Source organism: Coregonus lavaretus (assembly GCF_964263955.1).
Source record: "Coregonus lavaretus genome assembly, chromosome: 31".
Classification (NCBI taxonomy): domain Eukaryota; kingdom Metazoa; phylum Chordata; class Actinopteri; order Salmoniformes; family Salmonidae; genus Coregonus; species Coregonus lavaretus.
In genome coordinates, this window is record NC_140018.1 from 4,513,318 (window position 1) to 4,527,870 (window position 14,553).

Consider the following 14,553-nt stretch of genomic DNA (forward strand, 5'->3'; position numbering starts at 1 on the left):
TTCTGGTAAAAACTCAACTCGTCGTGTTTGGAGGACAAAGAATGCTGAGTTGCATCCAAAGAACACCATACCTACTGTGAAGCATGGGGGTGGAAACATCATGCTTTGGGGCTGTTTATCTGCAAAGGGACCAGGACGACTGATCCGCGTAAAGGAAAGAATGAATGGGGCCATGTATCGTGAGATTTTGAGTGAAAACCTCCTTCCATCAGCAAGGGCATTGAAGATGAAACGTGGCTGGGTCTTTCAGCATGACAATGATCCCAAACACACCTCCCGGGCAACGAAGGAGTGGCTTCGTAAGAAGCATTTCAAGGTCCTGGAGTGGCCTAGCCAGTCTCCAGATCTCAACACCATAGAAAATATTTGGAGGGAGTTGAAAGTCCGTGTTTCCCAGCGACAGCCCCAAAACATCACTGCTCTAGAGGAGATCTGCATGGAGGAATGGGCCAAAATACCAGCAACAGTGTGTGAAAACCTTGTGAAGACTTACAGAAAACGTTTGACCTGTGTCATTGCCAACAAAGGGTATATAACAAAGTATTGAGAAACTTTTGTTATTGACCAAATACTTATTTTCCACCATAATTTGCAAATAAATTCATAAAAAATCCTACAATGTGATTTTCTGGATTTTTTTTCTCATTTTGTCTGTCATAGTTGACGTGTACCTATGATGAAAATTACAGGCCTCTCTCATCTTTTTAAGTGGGAGAACTTGCCCAATTGGTGGCTGACTAAATACTTTTTTTCCCCACTGTATATAGTATAGAACAAGACACATATACCATATAGTATATATATAGTATAGAACAAGACAAGAACACAGGGAAACCATTTTCAAAAAGATCAGAACACAATGATGGAATGTTCTCCACTTAGAATCATCAAGCAATTCCAAGGTTCCATTCCACAGTACTTCACAATCTTGGGAATTCTGTATTGCATTTCTGGATCAGCTATATCATCCATATGAAAGTTAAACCTATACATGAAACCAGCTTTGTGGAATAGGCCCCAAGTCCAAAGCACATCAAAGCTTTGCTTTAGGTGTGGACAAGTCTACAAATCTTAGGTTAAACTATTTAAAAGACATTGATAGCCTTATAGGAGTATCAGTAGTAGAATGTAGATGAGTGATGTAGAGTTTAGTAACATAAAGAAAAACTACCACGTAAACCTATAATTCTACGTCTATATTCTACGCATGCATGTGCATGAATGTACCTCCCTGCAGACCAGAGCAATGAGTTAATGCTTCCAGGTCATCAGGTCAATGAGGCAGGGAGGTGAAGGTGAGAGAGGGACTGAAATATTGCCACGACTTTCAATATGCTAGCATGGAGGTTATGAGAGCATCTGAATAGTCTATTTACCCCGCTCACTGTTGACTGCCGTCGATGAGTTTTAATGATAGGAGAGGACAAAACAAACACAAAAAAAGCAGACATAAGCAAGAGAAGACATATTGAAAGAGTGAGAGATGTCTAAAGACCTCATTATGGGTGAAGAGACAAGGGCATGCTGTTAAAATGAAGGTCTTCAGGGGAGAGTTATAAAGATTTATGATATTTAGTAAGTAACTAGTATATAGGATATTGGTGGAAAATAACTATTGTTAACCTATCAAAACTGGAAATATAGTGTATGTGTTAGGTGTGTGAGGTAATATAGATGTGAAGAAGGAGGCTTGTATCTAGCTAATGCTGCACCATGTCTTAGGTGCCCCCTACCTCAGGACGGAGGAAACCCCTGCTCTCGATTTAGGAGTAAAAATATCTCTTGGAAAGGCTTTTGGTGCTTGTGCTACACTGTATTTGTATTCGTACGGAACCTGACAACGTGGGGAGTGTAGATGTTAGTAGACGTTGACAACTACTGTACTTACTCTCACAAACTGCACTTCTGAACAGCTTAGATTCCTAAACCTGATGAAACTACTGAACAGCTTAGATTCCTAAACCTGATGAAACTACTGAACAGCTTAGATTCCTAAACCTGATGAAACTACTGAACAGCTTAGATTCCTAAACCTGATGAAACCACTGAACAGCTTAGATTCCTAAACCTGATGAAACTACTGAACAGCTTAGATTCCTAAACCTGATGAAACCACTGAACAGCTTAGATTCCTAAGCCTGATGAAAATACTGAACAGCTTAGATTCCTAAACCTGATGAAACCACTGAACAGCTTAGATTCCTAAACCTGATGAAACTACTGAACAGCTTAGATTCCTAAACCTGATGAAACCACTGAACAGCTTAGATTCCTAAGCCTGATGAAAATACTGAACAGCTTAGATTCCTAAACCTGATGAAACATTTAGTCAGAAACTTCACTACTTCTTTATTTACAATGAACTCAATTCATGTAGTGATTAAAAGCGGTGAGTGACATTCATCCGGTATAATACATAGCAGGGTTGGGGTCAGTTACGTTTCAATTCAGGAAATGTAACTATATACTTCTATACTTTTTTATGAGGATTTTGGTTTACTTTCTGAATCTAAATGGAATTGACCCCAACCCTGAGACATAAGCCTATTGTATATACTGTATCATGCGACGAGGCCTTGCAGCCCTGATGACTGTCTAGACAACAACAGGTTAATCACATGGACCCCTGACTCTACCACTACTGTAGCATTTACATTTACGTCATTTAGCAGACGCTCTTATCCAGAGCGACTTACATGAGCAATTAGGGTTAAGTGCCTTGCTCAAGGGCACATCGACAGATTTTTCACCTAGTCGGCTCGGGGATTAGAACCAGCGACCTTTCGGTTACTGGCACAACGCTCTTAACCACTAAGCTACCTGCCGTAGCACAAGCATTAAGAACAACGCGCAACAGAAAATCGCAATACAAGGTCGAACGCAATTTTTACATTCATTTTCTATTAGCTAGGGCCATTCTTTCTGAAGATAATTTGACACCAACGTGTAAAACATCGCAGTGAGAGAGATAAGACAATGTCATGCTCCAGCATTAGCCATTTGGAAGGAGGTTGGTTTCTTGCTGAGCAGGAAGTGAAAGCTGTGCGGTGTTGAGCCCCAAAGATTCTCTGAGTAAAGATACTCCAAGACAGCAGCTAAGATAATCCTCTTGAACCTAGAGTTGAACCTGTTGCTGAGAAGAAAAGGAGAAAAAAAAAGAAACTCAAGTTTTCTGGGTAAAGATACTCCAAGTGTGAAAAAGCAACCAAGACCGCGAGACAGCTCTCGGAACCTACGGCTGAAGGGAAAAGGGGAAAATAAAAACTACAATTGAACTCAAATGTTAAACTACTCTGTAGCTCAATTGGTAGAGCACGGCGCTTGTAATGTCAGGGTAGTGAGTTCGATCCCCGGGACCACCCATACGTAAAAATGTATGCACACATGACTGTAAGTTGCTTTGGATAAAAGCGTCTGCTAAATGGCATATTATTATTATTATTATTATTTAAAGCTTGGGGATAGTGCATCAGCTGGCCATCCTGTGGCTAAACTTACTGGATCCTTCATCTGTCACCATCCTGTGGCTAAACTTACTGGATCCTTCATCTGTCACCATCCTGTGTCTAAACTTACTGGATCCTTCATCTGTCACCATCCTGTGGCTAAACTTACTGGATCCTTCATCTGTCACCATCCTGTGGCTAAACTTACTGGATCCTTCATCTGTCACCATCCTGTGTCTAAACTTACTGGATCCTTCATCTGTCACCATCCTGTGTCTAAACTTACTGGATCCTTCATCTGTCACCATCCCCAGACCTGGCTAAACTTACTGGAGCCTTCATCTGTCACCATCCCCAGACCTGGCTAAACTTACTGGAGCCTTCATCTGTCACCATCCCCAGACCTTCCGCTTTGTTCTGTCTCTCAAAGGCATTTAGGTCCAGGACACTGTGGAGGGTAGGACGAAAAGAGACATGGTCAAAGAGAAACACAGTAGAGCAGCAGGGCTAATGAATAAGAATGACGGTAAACAGTGGTGATAGGACAATGAGGGTCCCTTCATCATGTCATTGGGTATAACCAACATGCTTATCAATAAGTTACAGTATTTTAATTGATCAGAAGTTGATCAGAAGTCTATCATCATTCCTAGGCAGTTCCCAGACGAGATCTGTCCTCTGGGTTATTCGGGTGGCGTAGTCACGGTTACCTGCAGGACTGCATGAGGCCTGACAAACTCTTGAAAAAGCCTGCATCTCTTTTCTCTTTCAGGTAATCCAGCATTTTCTGCAAAACAATGGAAATTAAAAAAACTCATGTTTTCATGCACAGAAACTCTTGGTAAGATGTGAAGATGGAATACAAATCTGGTAATGATGTGGAACATACACAGTAATACACCTCTGGTAATGTAGTCTAACCTGCTGAACCAGCACGTTGCCTCCGTTGAGGATGGAGATGCCCAGTTTGAGGGTGCAGGTCACCATAGGACCTAGTCGACCTGGGGACAGAGAGGAGTAGACTGAGCACCCAAGTTGTTAGCACACTGCTAGCCACAGACAGACGGCTAAAACGAGACTTCGATTGTGGTTTGCGAGCTTATTCCACTGCAAGTTTGGATAAAATATTTATTTGAGGGTCAACATGCTGTGTAGTACACAAGGCCCCTGAAGTTACACCTGTAGATAAAAGAACATTCTCACCTTTACTGGCGCTGATCATCTGTAGCACCATCTCAGCAGCCCCGCGGGCGTGCAGTCTGGCCTGTTGGTACAAGATCTTCTGTTTCTCCATCTCCTTCTCCTGTGGGCCCAAAGGGGGAATGTCAGCTCATATAATGATCATACACAATAGCCAAACTCTCTCTATCTAGCTATGGCCCAGGGTCAGACATGCAGTAAGCTGTAGTTGTTGTTCATTAAAAACCTGTCTCATAGTTAATATGTCAACATCTATCATCCTGGGGTTAAAATACACAATAAAACATAATCTTAGAGAAACATTCACACATCTCACAGGAAAGTGACAACATCAATGATCTTATAGCTGCTGGATACAAAAGGACAAATCTGATGTATAAAATATATGCTACTGAAAGGTTTAAATCGAACATGGCTGTCACAGTGACGACGACAGTGACAACATTTCAACCATTGCCTGTTCTTTGTCAGCTGACACTGTAGATGTGGGAAGTTAGTTATCTGTTGTAGCCAGTGCTGTTGATTTAAAATCCTGTCTCATCATTCACAAGTCAGATATCTATCCAGCCTAAAGGCAAAGACTGGGTTCAGACAGGTTCAGACTGGGTTCAGACAGATTCAAACAGATTCAGACTGGGGGTTAGTGAAACAAGGACAGACAGATTGAAACCTCAAACGTCTTCTCTTTCTCCTCTTCCCCTTCCTCCTCTTCATCCTCTGCACAACTCTGAGGAGATAAAGGAGGAACATGTTAGAGTTAGGACAACTGTGCATTAACTGATTATGAACCCACTTCAGTCTGATTATGAACGTATGCATTTACACAGGCAGCCCAGTTCTGATCTTTTGCCACTAATTGGACTTTTGACCAATCAGATCAGATATTTTGCCACTAATTTGACTTTTGACCAATCAGATATTTTGCCACTAATTTGATTTTTGACCAGTCAGATCAGATATTTTGCCACTAATTGGACTTTTGACCAATCAGATCAGATATTTTGCCACTAATTGGACTTTTGACCAATCAGATCAGATCTTTTGCCACTAATTTGACTTTTGTCCAATCAGATCAGATGTTTTGCCAATAGTTGAGCAAAAGATCAGAATTGGGCTGCCTATGTAAACGCAGCCAAAGTGTGCTCAAATTCTCAGTTGCGTACCTTTGCCATCATGTCTGCATACGCAATATATAACGGATCTTCTTCCAAGAAACTGGAGAGAATAACATATTATCTAATTATTATCATGACTTGTATCAGGTCAGTAAAGTAAATAACACAAATAGGTTAAGCTAACACAATTCTTATGTATTTAAGTAAGATTGGCTAAAACACTTGTTCACTAGGTTGATTGTTTAATTGATCGATTGAGTGATTGGTTGATTGACTCCCTGTCAAAATAAAAAGTTAAATTAAAGAAACATTGGTAGATTGGTCGTTCCCTCTCTTAGTCTCTTATGTTACCTTCTCTCTGTGAGGGCGTTGTGGCTGAAGTGGAGGATAAGCTGATGAAGAGGGTCTGGCTGAATCTCAACCTCCTCCTCTTCCTCCTCCTCCACGATCTTCATCGGGGTTTTCTACACAGACGACCCGCAAGAGACAGGGGTTAGTTCTGTTCTTAACCTGGCCTTTCCAATAGAGACCACACCGCTGCTGGCTAAACCATGTAATTTACTCACCACTCAACTCTCACTACATCTATCGCATTATATTATATTAGTTATTCTGCATAGCTTCAAGCCATTACCTTTTTTGGACGACGTCCAACGTTTATGATCTCTGAGTCAGAGAGGTGGGCTAATGGATTGTTTAACAGGACATGCATCATCATGGCCGTTATAGTCACACTGTTTATGGGACAACCCATGCTGGCATGCTCAGATGAGGGCTGTAATGGTGGTAATGATGCCGGATCAGGATTTTACTTTTGATTGTATCAATGAGAAGGACAAGGATCGGGACACTGTCAAATGAATGGACCAGAGTATTGTTCAGTAGGGCACACCGTAGGAAAACTTTTTAAAAACAAAACTCTGTGTTCTAAGTACGGGGAATTCCTCTCCTTTTCACTCGGATTCAAAATGTTGTCTCCCTACTGAACAGGACCCGTCATTGAAAAATCATGCAGACTAACTGCCCCATTATATCTGTGTGTTAGAGATGTCGATGATGAGTATAATGTCAAAATACGTTCGTTACTCAACAAATATGTACTTCCAAGAAATGTCTAAATAAAAATGTACAAGCAACTGAAAATATGCCTTTTCGGCACCTCAAATGTATTGAGCTGGTGTAGACTTCCGACTGTGTGGCAGTCATGAGTGATTTACATTGGAGGTGCCGAATAGGCGTTTTTTTCCGGTTGCTTGTATTAACACCTTTTTTGGAAGCACATACCAGCAGTAACGGGAGTAAATGAAGATAGTTCCTCAGCGAAACTCCATATTTGGTGAGTAACGAACGTATTTTGACATTATAACGCTTGCAGAGCTGTCTAACGGGAGTTTGAATCGGAGCTTCCTGGGCGTTAGAGGGGAGAGACGTCACCGTCGACATCTCTAACACACATATACTGGGGCAGCAGACTACTATGGTCCAACAGATGCAGCACTACTAAATGCAGTGTGTGGACAATGATGATGATGATGATGGTGATGGTGATGAATGACATCGTGGTCTGCTCTTGTACATTCTTCCCCTGACATGTTTTATGACATTTTGCAGTACTGTATAAATATGTTTACCTTCCTTGCAACTGTACAACTATATTTACAGTGAGATCAATGAATTTCAATACTCGTCACAATACTGTATGAATCCAGACTGAGATGTGCGCGAGCATGCCACCGAAGACTTCACTTCACACTCCACTTGATCACTTCAACACTTCACTACAGACTTACAGTTACAGCAGAGACCATACCGTACAACATCTAGATGGTTGGGTCGACGTCAGACATCAAACAACTAACACCTATTGAGGGCTTTAGCCGCCCCTCTTACCACAGTAGTAGTAGTAGTAGTAGTAGTAGTGGTGAGATAGCCAATGCCATAGCCTGTTTTTGTAGCCACATGCTTTGCTGCGGAGACGGAGCCATTGCTGCCACTGAGTCTCCTGAGGTTGAGCCTGTCATGCCTGTCAAGACTCTGTCGGTAGCGAGCCACAAAGCTAGAGAGAGCGCGGGGGCCTCGGGAACCTCTGGGGGCCCAAGGCGAAGTCCCCAGACCCAGGCGGACCGGGAAGCGATCCCGATCCCGAAGCTCGACGGAGGGCATCGTGCTCAAGAGGCAGTCGGCGGAGAGGGCTGGTGGGGGTGCGGTGCCAACACAGGGCACAGGGGGCAAGGCAGAGGCTAGGGCTGAGGGGGTGGCAGACACCACCGCAATATGCCCAGTACTTACTGCCAGGTCCTGCACTAGCCTCTCCTCAAAGGAGTACTCCTCTGTCTCTATCCATAGTCTCACATAGCCCAACACGAAGAGGTTAATAGAACGATGCCTGGGGAAGGAGGGATGAGAGGAGGAGAGGGGGAGTGGAAGATGGGAGAATGAGGTTAAGGTGTGTCCAAGTAGATTTTGGAAGGGGGAGGAGTAAGGAGGGAGAGATGTGAGGGTGAAACAGGAAGGAAGAGCATTCCAGGGTGATGATTGGTCGATGTGGGAGCCACTGGCTCTTCTGACTGGTCATCCTTGATGGCTTAATTAGCATACAGAAACTGGCTGAGGATGTGGTTAAAATTACAGTGAGGGAAAAAAGTATTTGATCCCCTGCTGATTTTGTACGTTTGCCCACTGACAAAGAAATGATCAGTCTATAATTTTAATGGTAGGTTTATTTGAACAGTGAGAGACAGAATAACAACAAAAAAATCCAGAAAAACGCATGTCAAAAATGTTATAAATTGATTTGCATTTTAATGAGGGAAATAAGTATTTGACCCCCTCTCAATCAGAAAGATTTCTAGTTCCCAGGTGTCTTTTATACAGGTAACGAGCTGAGATTAGAGCACACTCTTAAAGGGAGTGCTCCTAATCTCAGTTTGTTACCTGTATAAAAGACATCTGTCCACAGAAGCAATCAATCAATCAGATTCCAAACTCTCCACCATGGCCAATACCAAAGAGCTCTCCAAGGATGTCAGGGACAAGATTGTAGACCTACACAAGGCTGGAATGGGCTACAAGACCATCGCCAAGCAGCTTGGTGAGAAGGTGACAACAGTTGGTGCGATTATTCGCAAATGGAAGAAACACAAAAGAACTGTCAATCTCCCTCGGCCTGGGGCTCCATGCAAGATCTCACCTCGTGGAGTTGCAATGATCATGAGAACGGTGAGGAATCAGCCCAGAACTACACGGGAGGATCTTGTCAATGATCTCAAGGCAGCTGGGACCATAGTCACCAAGAAAACAATTGGTAACACACTACGCCGTGAAGGACTGAAATCCTGCAGCGCCCGCAAGGTCCTCCTGCTCAAGAAAGCACATATACAGGGCCGTCTGAAGTTTGCCAATGAACGTCTGAATGATTCAGAGGAGAACTTGGTGAAAGTGTTGTGGTCAGATGAGACCAAAATCAAGGTCTTTGGCATCAACTCAACTCGCCGTGTTTGGAGGAGGAGGAATGCTGCCTATGACCCCAAGAACAGCATCCCCACCGTCAAACATGGAGGTGGAAACATTATGCTTTGGGGGTGTTTTTCTACTAAGGGGACAGGACAACTTCACCGCATCAAAGGGACGATGGACGGGGCCATGTACCGTCAAATCTTGGGTGAGAACCTCCCTCCCTCAGCCAGGGCATTGAAAATGGGTTGTGGATGGGTATTCCAGCATGACAATGACCCAAAACACACGGCCAAGGCAACAAAGGACTGGCTCAAGAAGAAGCACATTAAGGTCCTGGAGTGGCCTAGCCAGTCTCCAGACCTTAATCCCATAGAAAATCTGTGGAGGGAGCTGAAGGTTCGAGTTGCCAAACGTCAGCCTCGAAACCTTAATGACTTGGAGAAGATCCCTCCTGAGATGTGTGAAAACCTGGTGGCCAACTGCAAGAAACGTCTGACCTCTGTGATTGCCAACAAGGGTTTTGCCACCAAGTACTAAGTCATGTTTTGCAGAGTGGTCAAATACTTATTTCCCTCATTAAAATGCAAATCAATTTATAACATTTTATAACAATTTATAGCGTTTTTCTGTTTTGTTTTTGTTGTTATTCTGTCTCTCACTGTTCAAATAAACCTACCATTAAAATTATAGACTGATCATGTCTTTGTCAGTGGGCAAACTTATAAAATCAGCAGGGGATCAAATACTTTTTTCCCTCACTGTATATCTAAAAACACTAAACACTGTATTCAAATATTATGTCAGTTAATAAATGATACATAAAGCTACAAAAATACAGTCATGATGTTACTCAAATCACATGAGACAAAACATTCCATATTCTAAGACATAATGACAATGATGATCTTTATGTAAACAAGCAAAATGCTTCCTGGATTGCTCATTGATTGACCACTGATTGGCTGTTAGCTGAGGCTGACCAATCAGAATCAACAGTGCAGTAAACTGGAGGTAGGTAGTGGCTCAGTCCATAGCCTGGAGGATAAGATGGAGGAGGGAAGAGAGATGAAGCATTCGCCTAGCCTGGGTGCCAGTCTGTTTGGCATGACACAATTCCACGAGGAGTTGGCAACAGAGCAGAAACAGGCTGACACTCAGGCTAGCATTCAGCCTGGAGTCTCACATTACCGTTAGCACGGAGAACAGGCGGTCAAAATTAGATTCAGCGAACGCCTTTTCCAGCCAAACGTACCGATAGCCGTTCAGGAAGTAATTGTTAATTTTGTATCTGAGGAAAAGGTGTTGTAGGTGGTATGCAACAGAGAGAAATAACAGAGAAGAAGGACAAGGTTAGGGAGGTGGAGACGGAGATAGTGTGTGGATACACTAGTAATAGCATGACACCAACTCCACTGAGTGATACAGGACTGTAACGTCACATTTGATTTGATGGAGACAAAAGCACCACGAATGACGACTGAGGACTTTTTCCTGGGGTAGTTGTCACAGTTACAAAGTCTCAAACTCATATTCCTTTACGTATCTCATTTAGTTGACAGAGACAATTTAGGCCTCCAGTTTTATCCATCAGCGTACCTCTAATTCTCATCAGTAGTAAGTGTGATAGAGGCCTGTCTTACCTGGGTAGGTTGTAGAGTGGAGCCATGCGGAAGCAGGCCACCACGGCCCGTTTACGCTGTTTGGACAGCAGCTTCTGGAACACACACTTCTTCATCCTCAGAGGCTGCTCCACCTAGTGGGCAAAACATCACGTCTTACGGAAACGTGTGCTTCTGTGGACGGAAATTCCTCAGAAAAAATCGAAGGTACATTTCGGTGTTCCTCAAGGCTTAGTTCTCGGACCACTTCTGTTCTCATCACATATACAACCCCTTGGTGGTTGCTCGGAAACAGTGTCACATGTCAACAGCTAGCTGGAGGACACACAACTGCACATTTCATTGAAAGATGATGAAGCTCCACAATCGGTCTGCAATCCACCATTTGATTGTTATAATCCACACTGTGATTGTTATAATCCACACTGTGATTGTTATAACTCTATTACTAAATCCTTATTCTGTACTTTGTATTTGATGCTGCGTTTGTAAACAGGGCAACCTTGCCGGGGGCGGCAGGTAGCTTAGTGGTTAAGAGCGTTGTGCCAGTAACCGAAAGGTCGCTGGTTCTAATCCCCGAGCTGACTAGGTGAAACATCTGTCGATGTGCCCTTGAGCAAGGCACTTAACCCTACTTGCTCCTGTAAGTCGCTCTGGATAAGAGCGTCTGCTAAATGACTAAAATGTAAAAGAGACATATGTCTCAATGGTAAAATAATGTAATAATGTAATAAACAACAGACTTTATAGAGTGGTAACTGTGGACTGTAGGGTACCTGCTCCAGGTGGAAGACTGCAGCAGAGATGCTCTGTATTCTGTCCACAGTTTGTTCTGGGTCTGTAGGCTCCTCACTCCCCACCACCACATCCTTATACAGGTTCATCTGCCACTGCACTGCCAGGTCATCAGACTTTAAAAACACACACAAAAAGCGTTAGACATGTGACTTATAATTTGTCCATTTATAATGGTTACATCACTTCAACATTAGAACAACAACTGATTGTGTTTTTTTTCAGTTGGGTATCACTGAAACTACATCTGAAAATGTTTACAAACGCTGCTGCATTTGAATGTCCTGGTCTGCTGAATACACGAGGAGGAGTACTGCTGAGGTTACAGACTTAACTCTACTGGGGCACAGAGTAATGACCAGCGGAGATACAAAGTACACACCGTGCGGAATTACAGATCATTTTACATTTCCCCAGCCTACCTTGTCCTGCAGATGGAGGTTCTCACGCAAGTGATCCTTCACCTCATCATCTGTGTCTTTCTGTTGGAGGGAAACAGGAAGGAGTGGGAAATTACTCTCAGTGAGAGAGTGGGTTAAAAACATTCCAAAATGGCTAGGGATAGGTCTGGCTATCTGTGAATACAGACGTAGTGTGATCACACGTCGATACGCTACTTCACATGATCATTGAAGACTTTAGGGATATGATAGTACTGTATCTCACCAGACTGTATCGTATCTTGGCCAGTGATATAAGCTCCTGGTCTCCAGGGGTGCACATGTTGAGTCCGATGGGCAGCATCTTCTTCAGGGCGGCTACGATCAGAGAGGTCTGGACAGAGTATAACTCTCCACGCCGCTTCTTGTGCTTCCTATCCTGGTCACCACCTGACTAGAGAGAGAGAGAGAGAGAGAGAGAGAGAGAGCGAGAGAGAGCGAGAGAGAGAGAGAGAGAATACTCAGTACTAGGGTTGCAGAATTCGGGGAACTTTACCAAAATGATCAGGTTTTTCAGAAATCCTGGTTGGATGATTCCTGGAATTGTGAGGGAATAAGCAGGGATCTCTGGAAGCTTCCACCAGGAATTCTGGAAAACCACAGGGAAAGAGCTTCTGTGCAGGCCTTTCTTTACTCACTACTGGCTAAACTAACTCCTGCTCCGTCCTTACCTTGGACATCTTGGTCTTACTTTCCCCAGTCAGGAAAGACAGGTTGTTGATTTCGTTCTGAACCACAAAGTTCTGCTCTTCCCTTTTGAAGTTCTGTTGACGGGTCAGATGGTAAAGAAGGAAAGAAACAAGAAGAATGTCAATCTTCAAACAGAACTTGAAAATAAATTAACATACTGTATGTAGTATTCTAAAGTGAAGAGTCTTACGTGTGATTTGCACCAGAGAATGAAGATCTCCGCCACCATGGTGAAGAGCTCGTTGGACTGAGCATCAGGCCTCTTCAACCACCTGGACCTGGGGGGGTTTGACAGACGTTTTCATGAGAAGTGGACTAAAGAAGAGGTGAGGCCATAGCTATAACCATCTGTTGTGTTATGTAGCCTAGATCCCAGGATATGCAATGGGGAAATCTGCAGGTCCAAATCCCAAATTAGAAAGATTGGAACCAACTAATCTCATTATGATCTCCTGAAATAAATAAAGGATAAATACAATTATTCTAATTACATACAAGTACAGTACATGGCATCATTCTAAATCAATTCAGTCTAAATCGAGTCAAGGCCTGCAGATTTCCCAGAACCTAAACAACAGATGTGTGTTGGAAAGGTTGGCTGGGTTATACTACCTGTTGTTGTCCACATAGCGGATGAGCATTGGGTAGAAGGCGTACAGGTCTCTACAGAGGACAGCAAACTCATCCAGGATGAGAAGCTCAGCTTCCTGAGTGTCTCCTTTAATGTCAGCCTTCAGCAGCTCCTCCTCTGCCACCACCTGGGGTTAGAACATATTAATAACACAGTTATAACATAGTAATAACATAGTTAACACCTTTACAACATAGTAATAACATAGTTAACGCCTTTACAACATAGTTAACGCCTTTACAACATAGTAATAACATAGTTAACGCCTTTACAACATAGTAATAACATAGTTAACGCCTTTACAACATAGTAATAACAGAAGCTCAGCTTCCTGAGCGTTTCCTTTAATGTCAGCCTTCAGCAGCTCCTCCTCTGTGACCCCCCGGGGTCAGGGAATTACGGTTTTCCTTAATGGCGGTGTGCTAGCCTTGCTGTACTGCCAAGTCTTGTCATTGTCACGCCGAACAATGACATAGGAGTTGGCAAGTTCGCATTGCAATTCAAGCTAGTTGTGTGCTTGATTCTTGTGAATGATCCATGGAAAATTTAAACAAACAAATGGACAGCAGTCCAAAGAATACGTTTCAATTCCTCTCATCTCACCTTGACTGTCTTCTTCCTGAGTTTCTCTAGAGTGGGCAGGAAGTGACTCCTCAGGAGGTCTGCTGCAGCCTTACAGATGATTGGCTGAGAGTAGACTGCAATGATACAAAAAAAAATATTGTAAAGTGGTTATCCCACTGGCTATAGGGTGAATGCACCAATTTGTAAGTCGCTCTGGATAAGAGCGTCTGCTAAATGACGTAAATGTAAATGTATATACAGGTTGAAACCAATCAGATTTCGTCTCACTGAGTAGTTGTTACACTACACTGCCAGTTAAAGAGTACGGCTGGCAATGCTACGACCACAGCTTTGTGTGTATTCTGCAGTTATTATTCACCATTCATCATATGCAACTAGGTTCAAACTCGGGTCTCCTGCGCGCCATGAGACTGTATTAGCCCTTTGAGCTAAAGCCTACCCACTGAGCACAGACATCAATTCAACGTCTATTCCACGAATGGTTCAACGAAATTTCATCGAAATGACATGGAAACAATGTTGATTCTACCAGTGTGTGCCCAGTGGGTAGGCATTGAATCAGGGAGTTAACGCAAG

General features: G+C 43.1%; 1 protein-coding gene across 1 annotated transcript in view; it reads right to left on the minus strand.

Annotated features, from left to right (window-relative positions):
* The window catches only part of LOC311106745 (ryanodine receptor 3-like), a gene marked incomplete at both ends in the record, with an annotated part of 179,129 nt that overhangs the window by 22,879 nt on the left and 141,697 nt on the right, over positions 1–14,553 (minus strand). Inside the window, 16 exons of the mRNA XM_084149143.1 lie at positions 3,821–3,894; positions 4,157–4,233; positions 4,368–4,447; positions 4,650–4,749; positions 5,317–5,373; positions 5,810–5,861; positions 6,113–6,225; positions 8,051–8,147; positions 10,858–10,970; positions 11,613–11,747; positions 12,054–12,113; positions 12,298–12,465; positions 12,743–12,835; positions 12,952–13,039; positions 13,374–13,519; positions 13,996–14,090. Coding sequence (XP_084005269.1) covers positions 3,821–3,894; positions 4,157–4,233; positions 4,368–4,447; positions 4,650–4,749; positions 5,317–5,373; positions 5,810–5,861; positions 6,113–6,225; positions 8,051–8,147; positions 10,858–10,970; positions 11,613–11,747; positions 12,054–12,113; positions 12,298–12,465; positions 12,743–12,835; positions 12,952–13,039; positions 13,374–13,519; positions 13,996–14,090 — 1,548 coding nt within the window. The remainder of the gene's footprint in view (positions 1–3,820; positions 3,895–4,156; positions 4,234–4,367; positions 4,448–4,649; positions 4,750–5,316; positions 5,374–5,809; positions 5,862–6,112; positions 6,226–8,050; positions 8,148–10,857; positions 10,971–11,612; positions 11,748–12,053; positions 12,114–12,297; positions 12,466–12,742; positions 12,836–12,951; positions 13,040–13,373; positions 13,520–13,995; positions 14,091–14,553) is intronic.